We start from the raw sequence: 27,371 nt of genomic DNA on the forward strand, positions 1-27,371 counted from the left end.
CATAAATGTAGAAATACAGAAATAAATAAATGTAGAAATACAGGAATAAATAAATAAATAGAAGTAGAAATATATAAATAAATAAATAAATGAATAAATGTAGAACTACAGAAATAAATAAATAAATGTAGAAATGCATAACTAAATAAATAAATAAATAAAATAAATGTAAAAATACAGAAATAGCCTTTTTCATTACCAAAATGTATTCATTTTTCATTTATTTATGTATTTAATTATTTATTTCAGCATTTATTTATTTATGCTTTGTCATTTTTTGTCCTTCATATATTCATGGCTCAAACAAACGAATACCATGCAGAGATTTCACAGCTGTCCAATCCGTAAGCCAAAGACTGTCACTCTACTGATTTGATTCTGAAGACGCTGTATCTTTGTTTTTTTTGTCTGTACTATTTAATACTATCTGTTAGTGAGACTTGTATTACTTGCTCATCCTCTGCAGTGACACAGTTTCCCCAAGGGAATCATTAAAGTGTCTTGTAATCAAATCTCCTGGCGTGACACAAAACTTGACTACAACTGAAACAAATTACAAAACCGGTATCCGGTATCAGCTTCCTCCTCACCACATAGTGTCTTCAATGGAGTCTATTCAAAGAGTCTATTAAACTAACAATGAAAAACATTGCTTGAGGTTTCACTCAGTGAGGTTATGGTTGGGGTTGTACTAAACTTTTATATGTGACATTATGAGTTAGGGGTTCACATAATGCAGAAAACAACAATCCAACCATAGCCAGCCAGCCGAGGTTTAACCAACAAGATCGCTAGTTTAACTGCCAGCTTACCAACGAGAGAAGATTCTTCTTTCCTCAAAAAATTAACAGAGAGCAACTGATGGAGCAAAACTAGTTAAAGCTGCACTGGGCAATTTTGCACACTGGTGGCCCCAAATGGCAGCGAGAGGTCATTGTTTGAATTTTGATTAGTTCACTACCCAGAAATCATGTAGCATGATGCCAGTAAATGGTAGGCCTACATTCTTTGGACTTTTTTGTCTCCCACAATGAAATCGGGGCAGGGACTTTGGATCGGCCCCAGTCCGTCTGCCCGTCGCGCACAATATCTCGGACACCACTGATCAGATTTTGACAAAAAGGGAATGATGTGTATCATTTCTGGCATATTTAAAATTACACTGATTGCTGTAAGGGGGCGTCACAGCATTTAATTGTCTGTATGTCTCGCACAGTGTCTTGGATGCCAGTAAATGGTACATTCTCTTCCCCTTTCCCAGCTGCATACAATCAAGAAACATTAAGTAGCCTAACATATTTTGTAGCTACTTGTTGCCCCACAACTCTGCATTATTTGTGGGGGGCGATATGTCTACTGCTAACTTGTTTTCCTCTCAGTAGCTGGTGCAGGTGAAGAAAATCTTTTTTACGGCTGGTTCACCCATCATAAACAGCCTGGCAGAGCGCTCGCTTGCTCCTGTTGTATTTCAGTCCACCACCTCCTGTGCATGGAGGAGACTTCCTGACAGTGACCTGGTATGCAACACCAAAATTTAATTTGGGCAATTAGGGCAGACCTACAGCATCTAAATTATAGGGTGGATGAGACGCTCTTCTTGTTCCGAGTCCCAATTCATGATTTAGCCTGATAAGATGGGTGTATTTTATTAAAAAACAATCTTGTCTAGTGCACTAACTGCAGCTTTAACTATGCTAAAATACCCACACTAAGGCCCGTGTCAGTGCACCTGCGAGTCAATTCCGAGGGCAAAAGTTACCCTTTGTTAAGCCCCATTCGGTAATTTCCGTGAGAGGCGTACAAGAACGTAATACGCCATGACGCCACTGTCGGAGAAGTCCGCCTTTTCTCTTTGGGGAAGACGGTCGGCCATTTTAAGTTAATGAGTCGTCATTTCACATCGCTACTGTAGGACGGAGAACGTCAGGACCCAATTTCATCATATTTCTCTTACAACTGTTAGTGGAGAATTGTCTACTATGAACTGAAACTCTTCCTAAAGCCAAATAACCAGTAGATCCAAGTGAAGTGACGCATAAGCCAGTAGAATCCAGTGTCGAGTTGTAATTTTTTGCACCTCAATGTAGCTAGAGGAAATGGCTGTGGAAAGCATGACTGTCCATCCAAACTCCCCAACTACCAACCACGAACACAACAGTCTCCTGACTGACGAAAGGTCGAGTAATTCTACAATCATATTTAAATGAAATTATTGATTTGTCCTGTGCTTTTAGACAAAAGCCCGGGTTTTCTTTTTCATTTTTTCTTTCAAAGGGATTAAACTCGCCTTTTCTGGAAAACAAGTACAGAGGTAACGAACGCCATGTTGACACGACAACGCCAACTGGGAGGTCAAATAGAGCCTGTGATATTCCCTGTATTTTATTAACGTTACCACAATCAACGATCAATCGACTCAGCGAACTTGTCTGAAGAAAATAGACGAGGTCGAAACAACTGATCAAGCAAACTTTCATCATCATATTAGCCAATTCAACGAATATAAAGCCATCGTTAATTGCTTGTCCATTTTTACGAATAGCTAACTAATTAGTTAACGTTAATTTAACGAATTGTGTGAGTGGTGACAATTAAGCTAATACCACACCTGTGAAATCTCAGTGATTGTCTTTTGCTAACTGTGGGCCTATTTTCTAGCTAACTTAGCAAGCTTAGCTTGTTGGCTACCAAACAACTCCAGCTGGCAAGAGAGAAGCTAGGCTAATGGCTAATAGTTATTCGTCAATATTCATGGGACACATTTCCAATTTCTGCGTCTTGGACTCAATTAAGTGTAATTAACATCGTCAGAGAAGCTTGAGTAATGTTATTTGATCGATATGAGTTATTAAATCGTAAAACACAATACGAACAAACATTAGTTAGCGGTAGTTTAGCTAAACATTGCCGAAGCTAGCATCGCTCCTAGTCCCCACTACGCACCAAGAATTTATATTTTTGCCGTCGCCATTCTGACCTTCTAACAGCAGAAAATAGCTTGTTTTAACTCCCCGACCCCCTTAATGAGTGGGCTTTTTGCCATCTAATTCTAACTGATAATTTTCAAAATATTGATTTTTGAAAGGTATTGATGTATTGACTAATCAGTCACTTTTAGTAGCTAGCTAGCTTTCTAAACGACTTTGTGCTGTTTGTTGGTCATGGCTGTTTGTCTAACATTTTGTTTTTGTTCACAGTCGTGCCCACACTCGACTAGTCCCAAACACCCACCAAAGTCCCAAAAATGTGTAAAACGTTTGCAAAGCATCCCAGAAGTGTTTAATGTCAAACACAAAGTTTCCCTTTCCACAGTCCCCGGTTGGCAAAATTGTTATATGTTACCCCTCTAACAGTTGATCCCACTTTCAAATCCCCCAAAACCCCATCAGTGTCCCTAAAACGTAAGGAAAAAACCTTTGTCAAATGTTTTGAGTGCAAAATATGAAGAAAACCTCTCACAGTAAGTATTCCCCATCATTTTAATCACGGCCCTTTGCTTATAGCATTAATTAAATATGGACTCATCCTTTGAGCTAATATTGTACCATAATGCATGGTAAATATTGGTACAGCTGTAGAGCAGAATAATCTTTATTCTTTTGAGCCAACTTTCACAGTTGACTGCTGTAGGGTGTGTTCAGGCATGTGGAGAATTTTTACCATCGCTTTGGGATAATGTTTATGGATCCAAATTGAAAACTTGTTTGGCATATTTTTACATGGATGCCAGATGCCTCACAGGCTTTTACAGCGTTCAGTTGTTAGCAGTGCATCTATAGTTGTTGTGTTGGCCTAATGAGTAACTTATGAAGTAAATAACAATTTCTCCTGTTCACAGGTCTGTTTAGGTTTGGGATGGTAGCATTGCAGCATTGTTAGCCCTTCAATCTCATATAATCTGCGTTGATGCCGTGTCTTTGCTGAGCGTAGACTGACTTGAGTTTATCTACATTGTCAGTTTTTCATGTAATTGGCAAATTGTAAGTCCGTAGGTTATGTGTGTGTTATGTGTGTGGCATCCCAACAGGCAGAGAGGCCAGCAGTCAGCTTGTGCCCATAGTGAGTCCCAGCCACTCCCCATCCACCACAGGCTCCGTCCATACAGCCAAACCCAGTGCTGCCATAGAGAGCTCTCCATCCTTATCAAGAGAGAATTCCTTGTTTCTAGTGAAGGACAGGCCAGTGTGTGTGTGTGTGTGTGCCCTTGCCTTGACAGGTCTTGATTAACAGGCCAGCGAATAGGATGTGCTAACATTGAGTTAGAGAAGTGACTTGGCCGTTGAGGTGATAATCTTTAGTTTGTCGTTTGGTTTTCACCGGCTGATAGCGGGTCGAACCCAAAGAACAAGTTGCAGTTCAGGAAAGTGTGTGTGGGGGGAGACTGAAAGGCAACCAACATTGTCAGGATTAAGTTTGTTTCAGGACTAGTGCACTAGGGACGCTCCGAACTGATCCTGAGCATTGGTATTGGGCGAGTTTTGTCCTGTAACACTGGATCATACATATATGTGGAGCTGGAGCTGGAGCTATTCCAGAATGACCCAGGAAACATGGTGAAGGTGAACGAGATTTTCTGGCAGTAAGACTAAACTTTCTGATCCAGAACAAACAGCACTACTACAGGGTAAAACCTATTTGGGTATTAAACTGTGTAGGCACAAAAGATTAGTCTTCAGCACATCGTCTATGGAGCAACTCCAGACCTTATACCTGAGGTTTGAGTCTCAGTTGTGCTTTCAGCCTTGGAAGAGAGATGTTCACATTCACAAATATTGATTTGACTTTCCTAAAGCATGGGAATATCATCAATTCTTTGAGCAATGTTCACCTGGGTAAAGAGGAAAAAAATGTTACAGAAACACCAATGCTGTATTTGCTTGTTGGCAGATATTTAAAGTTGTGTACTTGGAATCAATATTGTACAACATGAGTTATATTTTTATTTGTATTCAGGGGATGAAATCGTAGGCAATCGCTGGTGGCTTGAGCAGCTGGAAGTATGTTTCTGAATCGGTTCTGTGTCTTTCGTCTGCAGATGCAGATTTTGTGTATGACAGAGAGATATAGAACAGATTAGCCTGATTATTTTGCTCCCCCCCAAGTGGAAGTTGGTATGCCGAGGCCGTGCTGCGGTGTGGAGTGAACAACACACAGCTGACATTTTGTGTCACAGCAGTTCGCCTGTCCCCAGCCCCGGGCCGGCCAAGGAGAGGGCTTGTGTACATTGGCTGCAGTTTAGTGTGCGCTCCAGTCAGAATATAAAGCCGGTCTGTTTTAGAATAATCAGATATTGTCAGGTTATAGTTATGCCAGCCAATGAGAGGAATGCTGTTCATATATCAAGTGTCAGTTGCTGCATATTCCTGTCCTCATGCCTCACTCCTGGCCTTTTGCAGACAGAACTTGTAAGCTTGCTTTGGGTGTGCCAAGACCTAGTTATTCTGGTAGAGGGTGAATAAGGCCGTAGTATTTGTATTTTTATTGTTCCCGAGTTCAGACCTCTGTGTCATAAATCACATGATGGTACGCTGCACCACTGTCAACAAAACAATGACCAGCCTAACCATGGCTTTTGTTTTCTTTGTGTTTTCAATTGAAAAACTGGCACCTATTCTCCCAAAAATGATGGCGGGCATGAAAGTAAAGCACATTACGGGTTACTATTAAACTTTATGACTCATCTTAAAGCCTCTTCTTATAGAATAGTTATGCTTTTGACGGTAGAATCATCTGTGTTTTGGGAATTTTGACTGATAGCAGGTAGCAGCCTTTTTCCAAAATAGATGCACTATATATAACCTTTTATAATAAACCCCAACATGTCTTATGTTTTATTGTTTTGCTGTACAGTACCTTTTCCAGTCTAAATTGAGCATGTTTCACTGCTCTCATGCTTCTTTTAAACCGTTGCCCTCCCGCTCCTCCATGCCCCTGCTCCCCCTCCCCTCCCCTCCCTCGCTGTGTGTCGCCCCGCTCTGTAAAAACACCACCCAGCCCCCCCCCCCGCAGCCGCCCCTCCACCCCGCGGTGTGGGGCTCGGCCTGCATGTGGTCCATGTGAATTAGGATCTTATGGTTTGGCTCACGTTGGCCTCATGCGAGTCCTCTGCCCTGCCACTCGACCACAGTTAATAGCGCGTTAGTAATTCCTCGTCTTGCTGTCCCTCCCTCAAAAGCTGAAGTAACAAAGCACTTGGCAGTGTTGTGGTTTGATGATTTGCCGTTTATTTGTGACTGAACATAGTAAACTTAAGCCAAATCTGTAGCTTAGGCCTGGATTATGTGGTCAGTCACAGGTTTGGATGATTGCTCAGCTTAAAGTAGGGAGTCTCTTCACATTTTTTGAAGGGGATGCATATGTGAAGTTGTGGGATCTGTTGTAAATTTTTGACCAGTGGCTTAAACAGGAACACATCTGTGAAAAAAAAAAAACAGGGGCGTTGTGCAAACACAGCTGACAGAGTCACACACAAGCTCCCATTTTTCTGCTCTCCTGAGATGAATCACTGACCGAGCTGTACATGTTTTAAAAAAAAAAATGAAACAAACTGTTGTCCCTCCAACAGAGTGCCAATGTTCTCTGAAGTACAAAAAACAAAGAGTAGGAGTGCTGTCCGTGGCAGAAAGCAAATCAACAGGTGCTCTTTGGAGTGGATGCTACAAGACTAAACTAAACATGAAAGAGGGTCCGAGGCACAAAAGTTTACAGCCTTTAATTCACATTGGTAAGTTAAAAACTGACCGATGCGTTTCAGCTCCAAGGAGCCTTCATCAGGGTCCCAGTCAGTTTTTAAACTATTCAGACCGTCCGATTCTCTGAAACACAATTGCAAGGTTTTGTCTGGCTCACAAAATTACAAATTCTCTATAATCTTTCGAGGAGAAAAAAAGTACAAAGCGCGCTTCGACGAAGTGAAAACATTTAACGACGTGCTCTTTGGAAACGGATAACAAAGGACTCACACAAAGAGAGTTTGAAGGCACTAGGGAAGTTAAGCCTTTATCAAATAGGACCAGAACATGTTAAAAAAGTCCTACGAGCAACTTGAATGATGGCTTCAAACAGCCTCTGTAATCTTTGTCCACATGTCATCAAGATAAAAAATGTACATAAAAACTAACTTGATTTAGACAGTTGATTGCGTGTGACAGTATTACCTCTGCGTAAATTGCTAATGCATTCCCAACTCTAGATTTTATGTCAAATTACATCAAGCCTCTGTACTGTTTTCCTGAGCGGTTCATCACCGAACACTGAAAATGAACCGCAAACAGTCACTTTTTATTGTTTATCTTATTGTTTTTTATTTATTATTTCATTGTTTGTAAGGCAACTTTTATTTTGAAATGTGCTACACAAATGATGTTTATAATTTTTCAAGATGACCCTTTTGCTATAGTAATTGGAATGTAATAGTGCTGACAAGTCTTGGCTCACCTAGTCGTCCTAACTAAATTTTGGAAAAAGAAGTCTGGGTCAGAGTGATGTCGTCTAGGTTTTAGTTGTATATTCACCAAAAACCGGTTGCCAGACTGAGTAGCGGACCACAAGAGGAGGCAATATGTAACTGTGTGTTCTCTCCATCTACAGGCGAGAGGATGGAGAGCTGGAGGAGGGCGAGCTGGAGGATGACGGGGGGGAGATTGAAGAGGAGGAGGCGGGCGGAGGTGCAGCCGCAACAGCAGGAGGTGGAGAGGGAGGAGAGGAAGGAGAAGGAGGAGGAGGCGGCGGCGGCGGATTAGGAGGAGGAGGAGGAGGAGGAGAGGCGGGAGGGGAAACGGCGGCCGGGGAGCGGGTTCGGCGAAGCAGGGAGCGCCACGCCAGCACCGGCTCCGACGACGAGAGGGCCCACCGCCGCAAGAGGAAGAGGAAGAAAGAGAGGGAGCGAGAGAAGGAGAAGAGGAGGTCCAAGAAGAGACGCAAATCCAAACACAAAGTAAGCATGGCGGCACAGGTCTCTCTGCTGTGTCCATGTTGTTAAAGTGGTGATCAGTGAGTGATCAGTGTGGTGTTTCTGCACTTCCCACAGATCACCTGTCAATCAAACAGTGTGGGCGGAGCTTGGATTTTCTGTTGATGCAGTTTGAGTTTCTCTTTTCTCTGTCTGTTCAGCCATGGTGGCTATCGCTGCTCATGCTAACTACCCAGTTCTTCTTCTTCTGTTTATTCCAAACAAACCGGAAACGTAAAACGCATCACTTCCTGTGTGGCAGAGGATTTTTCCCAGTAAAGGGCTACTAGACACTGGCAGTTTAGAACGGACAGATTTCATCAGCTGGATAGAGGATGAATCACAGTCGGCAGTAGAGTGTAGTAAAACTGACATTTGTTTATATGAAAATGTTATGACTTCATGCTGCTGATGAAACCCAAATTTACCCCTGGGGGTCGACAGTGTGTCTGCCTTTCTGTCCATGTTATCCGTCTCCACCCAAAAAGATATTAACCTCTGCTGTGTCTCCGCCTCTTTTTTTCTATCTCTACCTCTTTTTCTCTCTCTCTCTCTCTCTCTCTCTCCCTCTCTCAGCGCCATGCGTCCTCTGATGACGACCACTCGGACTACAGCGATGACTCGGACTACAGTCCCAGTGAGAAGAGGAAGTATAGAGAGTACAGTCCTCAGTATCCCCCTACTGTAAGTCTCAAAAGCAAATATACAGCACATCTGTATGTACACCATTAAATATGCCCAGGTCCCCTCCGCTAATTTACTGTATGATTTCACAGATAAAAATATTTTCATGCACTTTTATACCAAAATCCAAAAACTACAGCAGATGTTCGAAATGAAAAGTTTCAGTATTTCTGATATACCAATAGTTTGATTATTAATTGCGTAAACTAAAATCACAATATACGATTATACTGCTAATGATTGATTGTACAGCCCTAATGTTTGCTCCATTCCTCCTCTCTCTCTCTGTCTTTAGTCTCACGGGGGCTACGGAGGCTCGAAGAAGGGCAGCTACATGAAGATGGACAAGCAGAGCTACGGCGGCTACGACGACTACGAAGAAGACAACTTCGAGGGCGAGGAGGAGGAGGACATGGGGGACGAGGATTACGACGACTTCACCAAGGAGCTCAACCAGTACCGCAAGGCCAAGGAGGGAGGAGGCGGGCCCGGGGGGCCCGGTGGGCCCGGCGGCCGTGGCGGCCGAGGTGGGTGCAGGACAGCTAGCTGACAGTAGGGCTGGGCGATAATTCAATATTATCATTTATCGTCTTTCAGTGGAATCATATCGTGATGATATGAAGATATTTTGATATTGTGACACACATTTCTGCTGTCTAAATTGATGATGACAAGCAAATTTTACTTAAAAACTCTCATAAAATGAGGTATGGTACGAATATTATTTGAATATTTCTGTTTTGTTTGACATCACACCTAACATCACCATTCGGTTCAATGAGATGAACATTAATTTGATTATTTAACGTGATTTTGCATACATGAACCATATTGTGATATATATTGATATTGAGAAAAATCCTTATGATTATCATGATATTGATTTCAACCATATCGCCCAGCCCTAGCTGACAGTTGTTGAAGGTGGAGATCGCCTTGTTGTGCGATACAGTTCTGCGCATTTGTGCTGCTCATCATGCTGTATGCTAAATACTCGACCAGTTGAGACTTCATCCAGCTCCCAATAGGACTAAAAACAAATAGATAAAGTGCCAGTTGATGAGAGCATGTGCCATTTATAAAAAAAAAAAAAAGTCGATGAAATGTCCATTAGTTGAAGTGCAATACAACAAGCCAAGGAATCACATCTAGGGTCAGACATGGAGTGACCCTCGCTAGTAGAGCTGATCAATTAATTTAAAACAAATCGGAACCGCACTATGAACTTCTGCAGTTTCTAAATCACAGAGGCTGCAGTTGATTGATGATTGACTGAAACTTTTACAGTTTAAATCGCAATTGCAATATTCTGTCAAATAATCACAATTTTTTTGTCAATATCTTTCAGCCATAGTCGCTGGTTGACTCCTGTGGAGAAAACTATTTAAATAGTTGTTGTTGTTAAAGTAAAAGTTTCTTGGTCAAATAAGAGTTAAAGTTAGTTAGTTAGTTAGTTAGTTAGTTTATTTTTATTTCTGTGTCATGCCAAACATCTGGCCCATCCCACATGGGATTACAGGACAACACCATTTTACAAAACATACATCTTCCGGTGATACATATAAGAGCAAAATAAATAAATAAATTACCACATTATAAAGTACTACTATATTCTTTCAAATAGTATATTTGAAATGATAGGTTTCAAATGAACAATACACTGAAAAGAACAGTTTATGTTGATAAAGAGCTTTTTTTCTCATCTCCCAGGCTTTCTCCAGGTAACTAGCTAATCTAAATGTTTCATAAGCGAACAGCCAACTCAATCTTTGTGCATCATCCATGTTTACAAAATCAATATCTGTTTTTATCTTACTAAACAAAGTATTGCGCAGTTCCCAGTAAAAAGAGCAATGGAAAACAAAGTAAAAATGTATTTGAGGTGTTTTGTGATACTTTGTATGTGCTTGATTTATACCAAATTAGTTTGAGAAAAAGATTGGTAGCAGTTTCACCTATATGTGCTCACTATGATGTGCTACAGTGCACCAATCCTTCGTTTACACAGTTGTAGGTTGGTAAAGTCAGGGAATCCTTATCAATTCAAATTTTAACCGATAAATTACTGACTGTTACTCTCTCCTGCTGCTCTTACTTCCTTTCCTCCCCCCTTCCATCCCTCTCTTTCTCGCTCTGTCTCTGATGTAGGGGGCAAAGGTCGCATGAAGAACCAGAGAGGCCGCGGAGGGATGAGGGGAGGAAGGAGAGGAAGAGGAGGAGGAGGGAGAGGAAGAGGGGGGCGAGGAGGTGGAGGAGGAGGAGGAAAGATGGGAGGAGAGAACGATGACGGAGACGGCTACGGAGGAGAAGACATGGAGGTGAGCGGGACACTTCAGAATGACGTTGCGTTTTTTTATTTTTTTTATTCCCTAAAGCGAGAGTGGGCCGTCCATTCCACTTTTTGTGCTTTCTTCTAAGCTGAGACAGACAGGAGGAAAGGTGAGAGGGAGACACAAAGTTCTGGTAGGATTTGACACCAGGGTTTAATTGTCTTGGGGCTTTTTCAAAACTATAGTCCATTTGTCCTGGTCCAAATCAGAGGATTAGTTCCTACTGTTGCATTTTCACATCGGTTCGGTTACGTTTCACAAAGCAGAATATCAAGTGGACCATAATTTATCAACAAAAGCCACATGGGAGCAGCGAATTTCCTTCATTGGTCAGGAATTTGGTGCGAGAAAGGAGTTTATTTTGGGGCAGACAGACATTCAGCATCAGCTGTCTTTGTGATTTATCGCCTTTTCTGTCAAACTCTGGGAGTCGAGCCTGTTGTGGCCCTCGTGGTTAACGAAGGATAATCCCACTGTTTATGGAATGAAATTCTGATTAAATTATTGGTAACTTTGTACTTCATTTCTCAGTTTTACACTTGCACAGCTTTTAGAAACGGGATTGTACTGTGAATATTTTCTCCTTTCCTTATTAGATCGTGTCACTGAGGAAGATGTGATAGAAACATTTGACACAGACTTTGTACATCACTTGTCACTTGAGCACTCTGCACTTTACATTTTGAAGAACATGGATGATTACAAATATATATATTGTCCAATGTCCAAGGATCGTTTTTCCTGTTGGTGAGCAGTGTGTGGATTCTTGGCCTGATACTTCTATTTTTTTTATTAAACACGATAAGATAAAACTTTATTGTCCCTTGAGGGGGAATTTGTCTTGGACTCAGTGAAACATCAAAACAGGCTCTAACAGACGTAGACAGACAGGTTACAGTACAAGACAACAAACGGACAACATTAATGTGAAACATACAGACAGTATGTTTAGTATGCAGACATCCACAACTTAAGTATTACCCTGGACTTTCAAGGCCGTAATGGATACTGGCACGAATACATTTTTGTAGCAGTTTAACATGCATTGTGAACCGTGAAACTCCTGTTTCTGTGATATTATTACTTTATTTGGGTCAGATCACTGCCGGATCACGTTCTCATGTTCTCCATACAAAACGCTCCAGAGCTCATTTGGAAATGCACCAAGACCAAAACCTCAGTCAGATTGTCTCGGTCCGCACCCCAGTGAGGTTTCTGTGTTCTCATAACAAACCAAACAGAGAGGAAAACCGCTCCAGGGTTTGAAATAATTTGCTGTAAACAAACCAGGTGTGAAAACGCCCTTTCCACGTGTTTTTAACATTTCATGCCCTGGTACTACAGATGAAAACTGGCTAGTAAGCTAACTCTGGCACATATACAGATTGATGTGCACTGTCCCTGTAAAGTAAAGTAAAGTAAAGTAAAGTAACCACCCCTCTACAACACACTGTCTTATCACCAACTAAATTCCCTGTGGGCACAACACTTAAAAATCTTTAGACCTGCCTGACAAATGTGGAGATATTTTACTATTTTCCGCATCATATGCAATTCAGTCTGACAGGTAAATATGCTGCATTTACCTTTCACTGCAGTATTTCCTACTACAGTCTGATGCTGAGGTTCTATCTTGTGAAGCGGGAAGTGACACTACAGCTCGTTAATTCTGTCTTCGCAGTACGGTGAGGACGACTACGACAACATGGGGGACGACGACTACGACGACTACTCAAAAGAACTGAACCAGTACAGGAAGTCCAAGGACAGGGGCAGAGGTGAGTCTGGACCTGACAGCGTTGCCCTCTCCTTATGTGATTTTTCTTCAGGGCTTTGCCACTCAGTTCGTCCAGAAAGCTTCAGTGATATGCAGTGGCTGAGGAGCTGTTACTTTAATCACATAGGAGTATCTTGTGACCAAAACAGATTTGAATCTTTTGACTTTTGACCCTGTATGTCGTCTTATCTACATTGCTCATCTTCTTCCTACTCTTCCTGCTTTTCTCTTCTCCCGCTCTGTCGCTCTCTCTTTTCGTCTTCACATCAGGCGGTAAAGGCGGCCGGGGGCGTGGCCGAGGCAAAGGAGGGCGGGGCATGAACCGAGGAGGGAAGGGCCGCAACCGAGGGAGAGGAAGAGGAGACTATGGGAACGACGACGACAACAACGGAGACATGGACAACGGGGTGAGGATTTTTTTTTTTTAATGGCGTTACCAGACCAGGGTCACTATTTGCATGTAATCATAGGAGATTATTGGAAAGTCAATTTTGTATCTTTTTCTGTGACAAGCAACTGACCTAACCAAAACTGACCTAATCTGAGCAAAACCAACCTAAATGGCTACAAACTTGTCCTCACTTAATTAAAGTGGATTAATCTGCTACTGCCCCCCTATCCTCTTTTCACTGCATGTGGGTTCCTGTTGTCCTTGTACCATACATATAAAAATGTAATGTGAAACTGTGTAATTTGTCATTTTTTCCACCAGTGCCCTTAAAACTAATCCCTGTACATTTAGAGATTTAAGTGATTATGATTCACTCTCTCCTACTCGTTGCTTTACACTTTGCTCTCCCTCTCTGTGTCTGTGTCTGTGTGTTTTAGGATGGAGGTCCAGGAGGTGGAGAGGGTGGACCAGGGCCTGGGAGGAGAAATCAGAACGAGAAGCACCAGGATAAGAAAGGAAAGGCCATCTGCAAGTACTACATCGAGGGAAGATGCACCTGGGTGAGACGGCACAGATCAGAACCATTTTTTTTCTTTGAGCCTTGAGGATCCGGCCTGGTGTGGGGGAAGGTCGTCCACTGACAGGAAGTCACAGTTAGGACTGTATGACACTGGAAGCTGTGCGATGTTGACACTTGTTCCATTCTTCAGATTCGGTTCTGAAGTCTTTATAATCTGCCATCTGTTTTTTCTAAATGGACCACACTCAGTAGAACTCCTCACTAAATTTTGAGGGTTGAATGGGGGTTGTCTAGAGCAGAGTTGACTATGACTATCTGTATTGTAGGTAGAGAGATGACAGTGAATCTATGACCAAAATAGTCATTCTTCTACATTCTCTAATTGTGTTAACTTCTTCTAAATTAAATAATGGTGAAGTTTAACAATTCATCAATTTGCTGGGGACCCCCTGGAACCCCCTCAGGGACCCCTGGTGGTCCCCGGACCCCACGTTGAGAACCGCTGGTCTAGAGGTTGTCGTCAATTTGTCCCGAGGCTTCCTTCTCATTACCGTCACTACCTTCTCTGACCACCAGGGGGATCACTGCAACTTCAGCCACGACATCGAGCTTCCCAAGAAGAAGGAGCTGTGCAAGTTCTACATCACCGGCTTCTGCGCCCGGGCCGAGCACTGCCCCTACATGCATGATATCCTTTACTGCAGTCCACACACACACACACACACACACACACACACACACAGTGTAGAGGCTTCATCAGCCCACAGGGGATTCTGGGTACATTTGAAGGATACCTGCATATTCAGTTTAATGAATATTGTCATAATTACCTTATAGAGATAGGTCATTAATAAGGCAGATAGAGGAATTTTAGGGTCCATACCAATATAGATAAATGGTGTGTAAAATAAAATTAATGTATATTTGCCTATGAGTTTTTTTTTTTTTTTTTTGTGTTAACCTGAAATATGGAAATTGGCTCAAAACTGATTATTCAAGATAAGACATAAACACACGCAAGGCAAAAATAGCACTCAGAAATATGTTTATAAATGTAGAATCTTGTATTGAGTTGTTTTATTTTTCTAAGGTGGAGTGTAAATATAAAACTAATCAGTGACTGTGTCAAAATTGATTCCAGACTAATCTGTAATAGGCCAATATTGGCCAATAATATCAGTGCACCTTGGAAAAAAAAAATGCAGCTCTAGATCCCTTACATGGCAATATAGAGTAACGTTATGCAAATTCAGCCAACAGAAAAATATGGCTTTACAACAAACTCAGGATTTAGGTCAAAATTCATACTAAAGCCATTCAGAAAACAGGATGAATTTCAGCTTTGCAGCCGGTTTGTTGTGAGTTTTGCTCCTTGACCCCCCTGTGTTACGCGACTTCCCCTGTAAGCTGTTCCACACCACAGGGAACTGCGTCAACGGAGACGAGTGCATGTTTTCCCATGATGCCCTCACTGACGACACACAGGAGCTGCTCAACAAGGTAGCATCCTCTCACCACATCCCCTTCCTCCTCCGTCTCCTCCTCTGTTTTTCCATGAACTCTGCAGATCCTTAAAAGGTCTATAAACGTCTTAAATTGAGTTGTTTATATTCCGGGCCTTCAGAGGTCTTAAATACAGTAGAATATTGCTTCTTAAGTCTTGAAAACAGCTTCAGCGCTCTTAAAAATGTGGTGTTTTCTCAATGAACTACTTCATCCCGTTCTTGGCAACCTGTATTCCAGTGCTGTGTTTTCACTTTTCATGTTGCTTTTTGTGGCGAGGTTGGTCTTTATATTCCAACCGGCAGTAAATATATCTAAGAAAGTCTTAAATGTAACTTGCTGAGACTGACAGAAACCCTGTTTTCAGCATTTCAGTTACAGGAATCACAGGGTTTTGTCTCCCTCCCCCTCTGACCTCTTGTCTCTCTCTGTTCATCCAGATGTTGGCGGAGGACGCCGAGGCAGGAGCAGAAGACGAGAAGGAGGTGGAGGAGCTGAAGAAGCAGGGGATCAACCCCCTCCCTAAACCCCCTCCCGGAGTCGGCCTCCTCCCCACCCCTCCTCGACTCGGCCCCCCAGACACGACCCCCGGCCCCGGGGATTTCAGCGGGCCTATGGGCGGTGACTTTGGGGTTCCCTCCGGTCCCAACCAGGGGCCGATGGCCAACAAAGGCCCCCCGGGCCCGGGACCGGGGCCTATTCCTGGGCCGAACCCCTGTGCCGGTCCCCCCCCTGGCCCTGAAGTGGGTCCCTACCAAGTAGGCCCCCCAAACCCCACTGGTCCCCCTCCCCCCATGGGCCCCCCACCTCCCTGTGGCGGAGGCGGCGCAGGGAAGAAGATCCCCTCGCTGTTTGAGATTAAAGTCCAGCCGACGGGACAGCTGGCTCAGAAACTGGCCGTCAGGTGAGACATCAGAAAATACACACATATATGACAAAGAATGTTTCTGTATTATATGTTCTCACCCACAGTGACTCACAGTGAGGGCAACAATACAACAAACTTAACATAACAAATTATAAAAGTGCATGGGTCAAATCCACAGCACCCCTGATATAGTTCTTTTACACTGTAAACAAGTGTAATCTTAGACCACAAAGTGTCTTGATTTTCTAAAATAATGCACACTGTCTTGTGTGGTGATGAATTGCCTCTCAAGAATGATATAGAAAAAACACAGTGCTAACAGTGTAGTGCAGAGATTTTTGCACTTTTTCTTTCTAAGACATAAACTGAGTAGATATGTCTAATTAATCAAAACACAAAATTGAAATCGCAATATGAGGGGCGTCCAAAATGGATTTCTGAACAAGGTGTTGCAGAGCTGCAGGTAATCTTTGGTCCATGAATCAAGTACAATATTGGTGAAAACCTTTCATCACATTCAAACTCAGTAAATCCTGCACACTGACATCTATTTCTTTAAACAATTCTAAAAGTTCTAAAAGATGTATGACAAGAACAACTTGTGGTGAATCGCAGTTTAAATCGCAGTTGCAATATTCTGTTCAGATAATTGCAATTAAAAAAATTTTGTCAGTATCGTCCAGCCCAACCTGGAACCCAGCCTCATTAAAACCTAACCTCCATTCTCCTTCCTCTCCAAGGATTCAGACTCCTAGCGGGAACCAGGGCCAGACTGGAGCGCCCGGACCCCAAGGGGCCCCCGGTGGCCCCCCGCCCCGCTTCCCCGGCCCTCCGGGTCACCCCGGCATGATGCCCCCCGACATGCAGAACATGGGCATGAACCAGGGGCCACCCAACGTGGGCCCCGGAGGACCGCCCATGATGGGAGGCTTTGGGTCCGGTGAGGGCGCGCCACACGGCGGCGGCATGCCCCCCGGAGCTCCCCAGGGTGCAGGAAACTTCTTCGACAACTTCTTCAATCAGCAGGAGGGAATGAAGATGGAGGGAGTGGTGGAAGAAGGTGAGAGCCAGTTTCACTAATCGATTAAACTGAACAAGCAATGACTGAAAGAATAAGTCTTGCATTGGGCAACATCTTTTTTTTTTTTTTTTTTTTAAACCTTTATTTTAGGATTTTCAATATAAGACAAACACTCAGTACTTCACTCGAGCAACTCAGACACGATTATCTTCACAAATACAAAAAAGAAAAGAAAAAGAAAAAACAGATCACAGGACTTCATCATTACTAGTAAAATAAAATACATATACATAACGATAGAGGGCACACAGTTACATCATCAGTCCGCTAGGGCAACATCTCTTGTAGCTAAATTGAACGGAGTATTTTTTGTGATCAACATTTTTTATTATTTTCGCACAAAGCAGTCTGCAGTACAAAACATACAACTGCACTGTAACAATAAGAAAAGGGCGGGGCTGGGGGGGGACAGCAGACAGTAACAGATCACAGATGTTCTACTACCACCAGGGGTCCTTGAGGGGGTTCCAGGGGGTCCCCAGCAAATTCATGAATTATTAAACTTCAGCATTATTTCATTTACAAGAACACAGTTAGAGAATGTAGATGAAAAAGGTTGAGAATCACTGGCCTAGAAGATACAACAAAGTCATTTCTATGCATCCACAGTTGAAGGTTTTACCTTCTTTAACCTGCAGTCAAACATTCAAGGTTTATAATGTTTTGAAAAGAGTGCATCCATATCGTATTGTTTAAGTATTGTGTTTTTTTAAGTGATGGTTGATGGATGCAAAGTTACTGAGTTACATGGTTCACTGAGGCGAAACACTCTGCGCTCCCTCCCAGGTGACAACTACCAGGGCTTTGGTGGGATGGACGAGAGAGGAGGAGGAGGGAAATTCGATGATCCATCAGGTGGCCAAGACGGCTCTGCCAACGGAGCGTCGGCCAATCAGGGAGGGATTTCAGTGCCTGACTTCCTGCCCCCGGCCCAGCGCGTCCTGTTCATGAGGATCCAGCAGAAACAGCAGGAGGAGGAGGAGAGGGCGCGCCGGCTGGCCGAGGGAGGAGCGGAGAAGAGCAGAGACACTGAAGGTACAGAGAAAACATAAGTGTACAAAATACTGGGAACGCCTTCCTAGTAGTGACTTGCAACCCCGTCTTTACATAATCTAAGTCTCATTTGTCTCCAGGCTTAAAAATCCTTCTTTCACCTCATCTCCCCCTCTTCATCTGTATTTCCTTTGTGGCTGAAATGGATTTACCAGGTGAAATGAAGGAGGGATCAGAGCTAAAGGGTCACACACATTGAGACATTGACAGAATATAAGAAGTGTGTAGACTTCATACAACACTCACATGAAATAGTGAAATTCTGCCAGTTTATCAGATAGACACCATAAATTTCCTGTTACTGGTGCATGATCATGACTAAAGTGATGATCCAGATTATTTTACTAAATATTGTAATCACGACTATTAGTCTTATTTGCAGAACAAAGTGATTTTAAGGCACTTTAGGCATATTAAATCATCTTGACTCTTTTCCGTCCTAAACAAAATGTTACAGTATTGCCAATATTCTATGGCTATTAATTATGAAAGCTAAAATCACATTATACGATTATATACAATTAAATGTGCAGCTCTGCTTCCGACAGACAGTTCCCAGCGTTACAACATAAACAGTCAATACAAACTCTGACCTAGTATTTTAATACAGACTAGAACTTGACTTGGGCCTGAAAGTTTGAGCTCAGCCCGACAGAAACCTGAACAAATTTGCTTTACAAGCCCGGACCGACCCAGAGGGATGTGGCTTTTTACGAGCCCAGCCACAGCCTGACGTTTTAATATTTATCTAACGATAAACTGATGATAACTGTGTTCCTCAGCAATATATTTGACCCCAAGCCCACACCAAACTTGAGCAACTATTTGAGAAATTCACTCCAACTTCACCCGAAGTCTGCTGGGACCGGGCAAATAGTGATAAAAATAAATGAGTCCGTGAAAATAGTATGTAGAAGACCTGGATTATCTTATTATACCCTTAGTTTATTTCTTTAGTAGTAGGACCTGATGGGACCAGGATAAACTCAAATCACATGCAGATGATGTTGATAGTTCAGTAAGTAAGTGTGAGATACAAGCTATGAAAAGATTTTATGTTTAGAATACAACTAGTGTGAGAATATTTTTGCATTTTTAGCACCACAAGACTTAATGTTAGCTGGCAGTTTTAAACTCCCAGCATCCCACTTGATTCCAGTTGTTCTCTGTTAACAAACACCAGGGAGTCTGTGGGCTGCTGACAACAGTCTGATTAATACGGCTACGCTTTTTAACTTCATAAGTCCAGAGGGATTCTTCTACTTTGTGTGTGTGTTTGTCTATCTGTCTACATGTGTATGGTTTTGTGTGTGTATTTGTGTGTGTGTGTGTGTCTGTATGTGTAAATGAGCATTCAAATGTGCTGTATTCCCTAAATGTACGCGTTCACGTTTTAATTCCTTTGATATTTTTGCGTTTTTGTGCATGTGTGTATTGTGTTAATGCAGATTGACATCCCAATATTATACTATTCTATATATGTGTCTACTGTATGTGCATGCAGATCTACTTTTAAATGTTATACATATGCCGTGGCAGCAGGAAATCTGTCTGTAACGGGGTTGCGACCCCCGCTCTGACCTCGCTCAATGTAAACATCTTGTGGTTGTGCAACTCCCAGACATCACAGAGCTGGTTCCTAACAAATCACCAAAGAGTTTACAGCTGAGTAGGAAGAGAAGGAACAGAGAGGAATGAGCAGCCCGGAGAACGTTTGTAGTTCTGTTTCTAGCTCGGCTTGTTTGTAATAAATGTCCACAAACATGAATGCACTTGATGTGCAGAGTTCCCACGCAGGTCTGGGAAGTCCTGGAAAGTATGGGAAGTTAGGGTGATCATTTCCAGGTCGTGAAAACAAAAAGTATGGGAAAGTTATGAAAAATACTGTTGTCCCGATTTATGCATGTCCATACATACATACATTATATGTAGTTATAAACTTACTGTCATGTGACATATTGTGATATTTGTTGCTGTGAAGAATAATCCACAGTATGAAATCACATGGCCTAGTTGACAGTCATATTGCCCGACCACTGTCATTCAGCATACATTATAATGACCGATCAACATACTGACCACAGTGTTCAATATCAAGAATTTGAGATCTGTAAAAAGTAGGAAATGTTGAAACTGAAAATGTGTTTCAACCCTGGATGCATATTTATAATTATGTTTTAGTTTAACAACTGTTCTGATAGGATACCAGGCACAGGACACAGAAGATCTCTTAATTGAACTTTTACTTAAGTATAAACACAATTATAATGTCGGTCACAAGTGAATATTCCATCCCCGTCCCTTTCTGCCTTATTGCTAACGTGTAATGTTGGCAGTCTAAATGGAATTTAAGCTTATTCTACTGTTGCACTGATTTTGGAACGGACTCTAGAGTAGGGCTGGGCGATAATTCAATATTATCGTCTTTCAGTGGAATCACATTGTGATGATATGAAGATATTTTGATATTGTGACACACATTTCTGCTGTCTGAATTGATGATGACAAGCAAATTTTACTTAAAAACTCTCATAAAATGAGGTATGGTAGGAATATTATTTGAATATTTCTGTTTTGTTTGACATCACACCTAACATTACCATTCGGTTCAATGAAATCAACATTAATTTGATTATTTAACGTGATTTTGTATACATGAACCATATCGTGATATATATTGATATCGAGAAAAATCCTTATGATTATCGTGATATTGATTTCAACCATATCGCCCAGCCCTACTCTAGAGTGATATAGAGGAGTTTCTAAACTTTTAGCTTAAATCAGTGGTTCCCAAACTTGGGTCCCCAGACCTCCAGGGGTCCTTGATGGGGGTTTCACTGTTATTTCATTCATTAGAAGTTAGTACATTGTGAGACTGTAGAAGAATTCCTATCTCCATCATGTTGCACTCTCTCCACTGTTCACTCAGAGACAGACAACAGAAGCTTTCTCCCTGGGACAAAACATTAATCAAATGGGGGTCTGTGCTTTATCTATTTCGGGGTTCGTTCTTTGACCAAATTTGTGACCCCTGAGCTAAACTAACATGTTGGCGTCTCTCCCTCCCTCTCTCCAGGTGACTCAGGGAACTGGTACTCCAGTGAGGATGAGGACGGTGGCGGCAGTGTGACCTCCATTTTGAAGACGCTCCGCCAGCAGACCCAGGCTCCGCCCAAATCCGACGGCCCGCCGCTCGACCCTCGCCTCCAGAAGGCTCCTCCCTCCCACCCTCCCGCCCGGCCCGCGGACCCCCGCCTGGCCCGGGACCCGCGCCTGGCCCGCGCCGAGTCGGCCCAGACCTCGGACTCCGGCCCCGCCCCGCCTTCCTCCGGGCCCCCGGCGGACCCCCGGCTCGCCCGAATGGCCGCCGCCTCGGCTGGCTCCGCCTCCCTCGCCCCCGCTGCTCCTAAACAAGACGCTCCCCTGGTCTACAAGCCGCCGCCGCTCACGACCCCCGCGGTGGAGGAGGAGGAGCCGGAGCGGGTTCTCAGGGACAAGCCGGTGCCCATCCCTCTGGACCCTCTGATGGGCATGGCGCTGAGAGACCCGCGCTCCCAGCTGCAGCAGTTCAGCCACATCAAGAAGGACATCGTTCTCCACGTCCCGCCCTTCGCCAAGACCGTCACCTGGTCGCCCGAGGACCTCCTGCCGCTCCCCCTCCCCAAGCAGGACCTCCTGCCGCTCCCGCCGGGCATCCCTCCCGTCTCCTCCCTGGACCCCCGCCTGTCCCGCGCCCAGCAGCAGCTCCACACGGCGCTCCCTCACCCCCAGCCTCCTCCCTCCCTGCCCCCTCCCTCCCTGGACCCTCCGGCTCCCGCTCCCTCCTCGTCCTCCCTGCCGGACTTCGAGCTGCTCTCTCGCATCCTGAAGACCGTCAACTCCAGCCCGTCCCAGACCCCCTCCCCTCCTCTCTTGCCCACCCCCCCTGCTCCCGTATCATTACTGGGTCCTCCTCCCCCCATGCCTCCCGCCCCTGTAGAGAAGCCCGTCGACCCCCGAACGGCCCGCAAGACCCTCGCCGACCCCCGTCTGCAGCCTCAGAAGTCTTCTCTGAAGCAGCCGTCGGATCCGGTGCCTCCCCCGGTCTCCTCCGCCCCCCCTGCTCCTCCCCCCGGCTCCTCCTCCCCGACCATCGCCCCCTACGACCCCCGGCTGCTCACCTCAGGCGGGGCGGGGCGCGGTGTTGGGGCAGGAGCACCAGGTGGCGCCAGCGTGCTGAGCGGTATCAGTCTGTATGACCCTCGGACTAACAAACCAGGCAGCCCTGGTACCAGCAACGGCTCCAACAACTCCCCCAGTTCAGCCAGCACAGAGCCCAAGCCCAGTGAGCCCACGGCAGGTAAACCCAAGTCCAAGGAGCCCCTCTTTGTCCGGAAGTCAGCGCTGGACCAACCGGAGCCAGAGAAGAGCGGGGAGCAAGCGACCGATCGATACAACAGCTACAACCGGCCCCGGCCCAAACCCGCACCCTCGCCTAACTCCACGGCCCAGGGAGGGCCCGCCGCCGCCGCCGCTGGGGCCGCCGCCGGAGGCCAGGGTCCCGCCGGAGCCGCCGGAGACCAGGCGCCCGCGGGCGTCCACAACCTGCCGGTGTCGTCTCTGTTCAGTATGGTGAAACAGGCGACCAAGCCCGGCGGGACGGGCAGTCCGTTTGGAGGAAACAGCCCGGCCCAGTCGGAGCAGGCCGCCACGGAGCAGGACAACGCCTCGCTGAAGGACGTTTTCAAAGGCTTTGACCCCACAGCCTCGCCCTTCTGCCAGTGACCCCTGACCTCTGACCCTTAACCCCGTCCATGTTGGTCAGCCACTGGCTCGTTGTTTTAAAATTTTTGAACACTGAACAGATCAGTGAAGAAGAGGAAAGTGAAGAGCGCACTGAGGCAACTGTCTGTAAGACTGGTTAAGACAGACTTCTGTGGACGTTTTGATGACGTCACTCACATGCCTACATGTCTCACACACACACACACACACACACACACGCACACACACATGCACACACACACACACCTTACCGCAGTGTTGCAGATCAGATTCTATAAGAGACTCTTGGGTTTTGGGGAGGGTTGGAAGTTAAATCTCTATTTTAAAGTAAACATAATGATGTATAAATAAATGTATCCTCTTCATGTCCATGCTTGATGAAAATAATTATACAGACAGCAGCAGAAATGCATTTATATGGACTGAACATTTTAGCTTCCCTTTTTGTCGTCTCATTAGTTCCTCAGTTTCATCACTTTCTGTACTCCGGCTCCTCGTCCCTCCTCGAGTGTTTCATATACTCGTCAATATTTTTGGGCAATGAAAACTGGCAGCGCTCTCAGCAACAGGCGAAAGAGTAGGACACAAGTTCCAAAAATTTCTCCTGATATTTCCTGGGAAACTGTTGCACAGCTGTGGTTTCTTTGCGATTACAGCAACAACACCGAGGCAACTCCTTTGGCACTGTTGCCCAACAAATTGCCCTCTGTACCACTGCCTTTGCATTCACTGTCCCCTTTGATCCCTGAATAAACATTTTTACATTTCTGTCCTCATCCAAACAGCCGCATACATATAGTCGTTTTGCGCTCACTGCCTGTAGAAGCAACAATTACAGATATCTTAAAAAGTAAAATTTCTGTTGCGCTTGATTTGTTTTATTTTTTATTTTTCTACTTTGCGCTGTCAGTCTGTGTCCTGTGAGGACTGTATCTGGTTAAATTCATGTTTTAGCATCTGTGCCGCCTCCAGCCGTTCACATCCTTGTTCATGAATTGACCTGTGACCTCTCGGGTTATAGGCCTCTCTAACCACTATCCCGCCCCGCTCATACCTCCCAGCCCCCCCCCCCCTTTAAATATGCTCTTTGACCCTCAACCTTTTGAATTGGAGGAAAGGCGTGTAAGCGAACGTTTGAGCGGAGATCGAAAGCGAACATCTTGTTTTATCAGTCTGTGAAAATGTTGAACATCCACCGAACAAAGGACGGCTTCTTTAGCTAATGTGGAACAGGTGGAAATAAGTTTATATAGAAGAGAGAACTGCGCACTTACTCTGTGATCACACTTATAGCACCCACATGGCCATTGTGCAGCTTTTGGGCTGGCTGACGTCTAGCAGCGTGTGCAGCTGTGATGTGATTGGCTGCTGATCGGTGATGTCGCCCCAAAAAGTTCAGCTGCAGCCTGTAATGAGACAAACTCGGTCGGCTGATGTTTTTCTTCATCATCTTCACACCAAACAGTGACTGATGAACTTCAGAATTCACCGCACACTTTTACTATTTTATTAGACAAATGCGTTTTGTTTTGGGGTTTTTTAGAATGGAAACGGAACCTACTGGAGATCTGCCAGAGGGGAAAAGTTACACACCGCAGCTTAAATTTACCATTAAATTTGGCTAGTGGCTGGTGGTGACATCCCACTCCAGGTTTGACAATCATAAACACGGACTTGGACTAAAAATCCTCCATTAATCTCCCTCTTAAGTTCCATCTTTATCAGTCTGAAAACAACTGAATCCTGCAGAAAGAGAACCATAAAACTACTTTAAATATTCAGATGAGCAATGCATTCAAATCTCATTATCTAAAGACTCAGTTTGAGTGTTGTGTACATTCATAGTAAAGAAAGTAGAGGTTGTGTACGATCAGGTGATGGGCAACACTCGCACTCTAGATCATTTGGACTCGTTTTACAATTGCAAATAGTTTGGCTGTTCAAAGAAATTACAAAATGGACGTACAAGGTTCTCTCTCTTGCGTGTTAAGTTGAACATGCACTCACTTTAGGGAAGAAAGAGGAGTGGGAAAGAGTTTGGGATGGATCACCAAGTCAGGATGTTGCGTTTAAAGCCTTCCTCCAGACACCTTTTCCCAATTTCTGAAAGCTTCTCTGACAACAAATCCGTCTCAAAAAGTCCCGACTGCCTCCGCCAGCCCGAGTCAAAATGTCACAACGTGGATCAAAAGTGCAGCAGGTGAATCAGACCGAGGATGAAGAGCTGCACTCGTTCGTTTTTTGCCTTATCATCAGTTGACGATTTTGCTTTGCGAGGCTTTGTTTGAAAATCTTTCTACATGGTTCTTTAGGGGAGCATCGGGGCTTTTGTGTTCATCTCCGGCTCGTTGCAGAGGTTAAGATTGTACAACTGAGACACAAACAAACTGTTAGGATCCGTCGTCGTTTTCTCTGTCCGTCTCGTGTGAAAATGTTGATCATTTTAATTTATTTTTTTATACTTGGGTAAAAAATATGCCTCCTCACTTTGACGTTTTTTGAACTGAATCGTTTTATATGACAGGAGTATGTTGTTGTTATTACCGCTCACCTCGGTGGGACGCAGGCAGCCTGTGACGGTGCGAAGAGAGGAGAAAGACGTGTATTTTTTTATTTGGTTTTGTGTATAAAGGTTCAAACTAACAAAAATCCACTATGAGCTCGCTCCTCGCTCCTCGCTCCTCGCTCCGGGCCGGGAGGAGGAGAGAGGCGGCGAGTCTCTGATATACAAGAGTGAAATTTATCGTTTGTTTGTTCTTTCCTTTGTTTTATGGCTTTGTTTTTGTAAATTTGTTTTATGGTTTTTTTCCTGCTTTGTAAATTTGACCAGTATCCTGTCTTTGGAGGGGTGGCGTTTTCTAACCGTACACTGTAGGTGAGGTTGTGAAAGTATTTAAATAAAGGCGATACATGATCAACCAGTTAAAACTCTGCCTTCTGTTCTTTTATTAACTCTAATTTATTAATTTAATTAAGTTTATTCATGTGATCAATTTGTCAACCATGGATGTGAAGTAAACCTCAAGGAGAAAGTCCTGGACCCTCTGGTGTGGTGCTTGTTTCTTCAGTCCTTTCAGGGTGAAAAGTTTGCATGTTATCGGGGAATTTAATATAATAATTTTGTATTAGACTAGTGTGGAAGAAAACTCTGGACAAGAGAGTGGCAGTTTGACAGTTTATTTAATCTGCAGGTTGGGAGCCAAGGAACTCAAAATCTATGATTACATTTATAGTGTTGAATATTCATGATTGTGTTAATACAGATAGAATATAAAGATGTTGGTCAAAAAGTATAAGGTCATATGAACAAGACTGAACAACCAACTATAATTATAGTTGGAGCACTTAAAGGAGATGTGTAATAAGAAGTGAGCACCTTCTACAAGACAAGGTATTTTGTCAGTGATTTCTATGAGGTTTGGTGAGAAACACACAAGATGTTACTTCAAGTTTAATCTTCTTGGGTCTGTGCACTCAAGGTGTAAACATGGGTCAAAGGTCACATATTAAGCGAGCATATAGGAATAGGAATGTTGCTTGGTATAGGTACTTTTCCATTTCTTTTCTCAACACTAGTATGAAGCACAATGTGAACTTGAGAGGATTTTTTAAGAGTCGGCAGTCAGGTCCCATGCAGTCCTGAAAGTCTGGGGAAGTGTGGAAAATGATTGTGATCATTTCCAGAACTTTAAAAGTTTGGGAATTATACAAAAAGTTTGGAAAAGTGTGAAAAACAAAAAGTGTTGTCCACTCCTGATACAAATTCAGCTGCACATTTTATGTAGTTTTAGACACAGATTCACATAGTTTATGTTTCATTGTGAAGAATAATGTTGTTTTACATCATATTCAGTTAAAAAGTGAAGCTGTGTCACAAGAATGTAATTTTTGAAAATCAAGGAGATGCAGTACATTGTAGAGAGGACCATGGGAATATACTGCAGATACACATGGCCTGTAGTTGTAGATCTCTCTAGTGATGCCACCAGTCTCTCTTTATATCTCTTAGCAGTATAACGTTATTCAGTCTTACCATGTTACAGTCTGGGGACAGCAGAGATATGGGCAGAAATACGTAAAAGAGGACGTGTCTTTCATCATGGCAGGCTAAGAAAAACACAAATGTTTATATCTGGTTCACCCACGATCTAAAAATATACAGTTTGGATGGGAATCTGCAGGCGGGGGGGGGGGGCAGACGTGTACCCCACCAGTGTGTGTTCTCCTGACTAGCCCCGCCCCTCTCTGTGTGTGTGTGTATTTAAAGCAGGGTTAGAAACACTTCCTGGACCGTGAGGGAGCAAAGCAGCCGGGTGGAGTTTAGCACATCAGGACTGTTCTTTGTTGTCAATCACAGGAAAGTTTACTGAACCGACTTTCAAAAATACCTTCCTGTGACTATTTAAGTTTTCTGTCCGTCATTATGTTGTCATCTGAGGCAAGCCC

At 43.8% G+C, this 27,371-nt stretch overlaps 1 protein-coding gene across 1 annotated transcript; it reads left to right on the forward strand.

Annotated features, from left to right (window-relative positions):
- Positions 1-1,902: 1,902 nt before the first annotated feature.
- On the forward strand, positions 1,903-25,908 carry zc3h4 (zinc finger CCCH-type containing 4). Its single transcript, XM_071521226.1, has 15 exons — positions 1,903-2,181; positions 2,275-2,311; positions 7,591-7,936; positions 8,528-8,635; positions 8,931-9,135; positions 10,784-10,953; positions 12,647-12,743; positions 13,013-13,149; positions 13,571-13,693; positions 14,230-14,341; positions 15,044-15,153; positions 15,597-16,060; positions 16,765-17,084; positions 17,892-18,140; positions 21,238-25,908. The coding sequence occupies exons 1-15, from the start codon at positions 2,097-2,099 to the stop codon at positions 22,923-22,925; spliced, it is 4,251 nt and encodes a 1,416-aa protein (XP_071377327.1). The 5' UTR covers positions 1,903-2,096; the 3' UTR covers positions 22,926-25,908.
- Positions 25,909-27,371: the final 1,463 nt, after the last annotated feature.

This window comes from Centroberyx affinis, unplaced genomic scaffold (assembly GCF_046629955.1).
Source record: "Centroberyx affinis isolate AG114_WGS23_722 - 3 ecotype Tasmania unplaced genomic scaffold, CSIRO-AGI_Caff_v1 ptg000875l_1, whole genome shotgun sequence".
Classification (NCBI taxonomy): Eukaryota; Metazoa; Chordata; class Actinopteri; order Beryciformes; family Berycidae; genus Centroberyx; species Centroberyx affinis.

Bases quoted from the DNA above. Each gene is read 5' to 3' on its own strand.
- zc3h4 (XM_071521226.1), top strand. From the start codon at position 2,097: ATGGCTGTGGAAAGCATGACTGTCCATCCAAACTCCCCAACTACCAAC. The intron at 16,061-16,764 runs GTGAGACATCAG...TTCCTCTCCAAG, and splicing joins GCTCAGAAACTGGCCGTCAG to GATTCAGACTCCTAGCGGGA. The intron at 18,141-21,237 runs GTACAGAGAAAA...CCCTCTCTCCAG, and splicing joins GAAGAGCAGAGACACTGAAG to GTGACTCAGGGAACTGGTAC.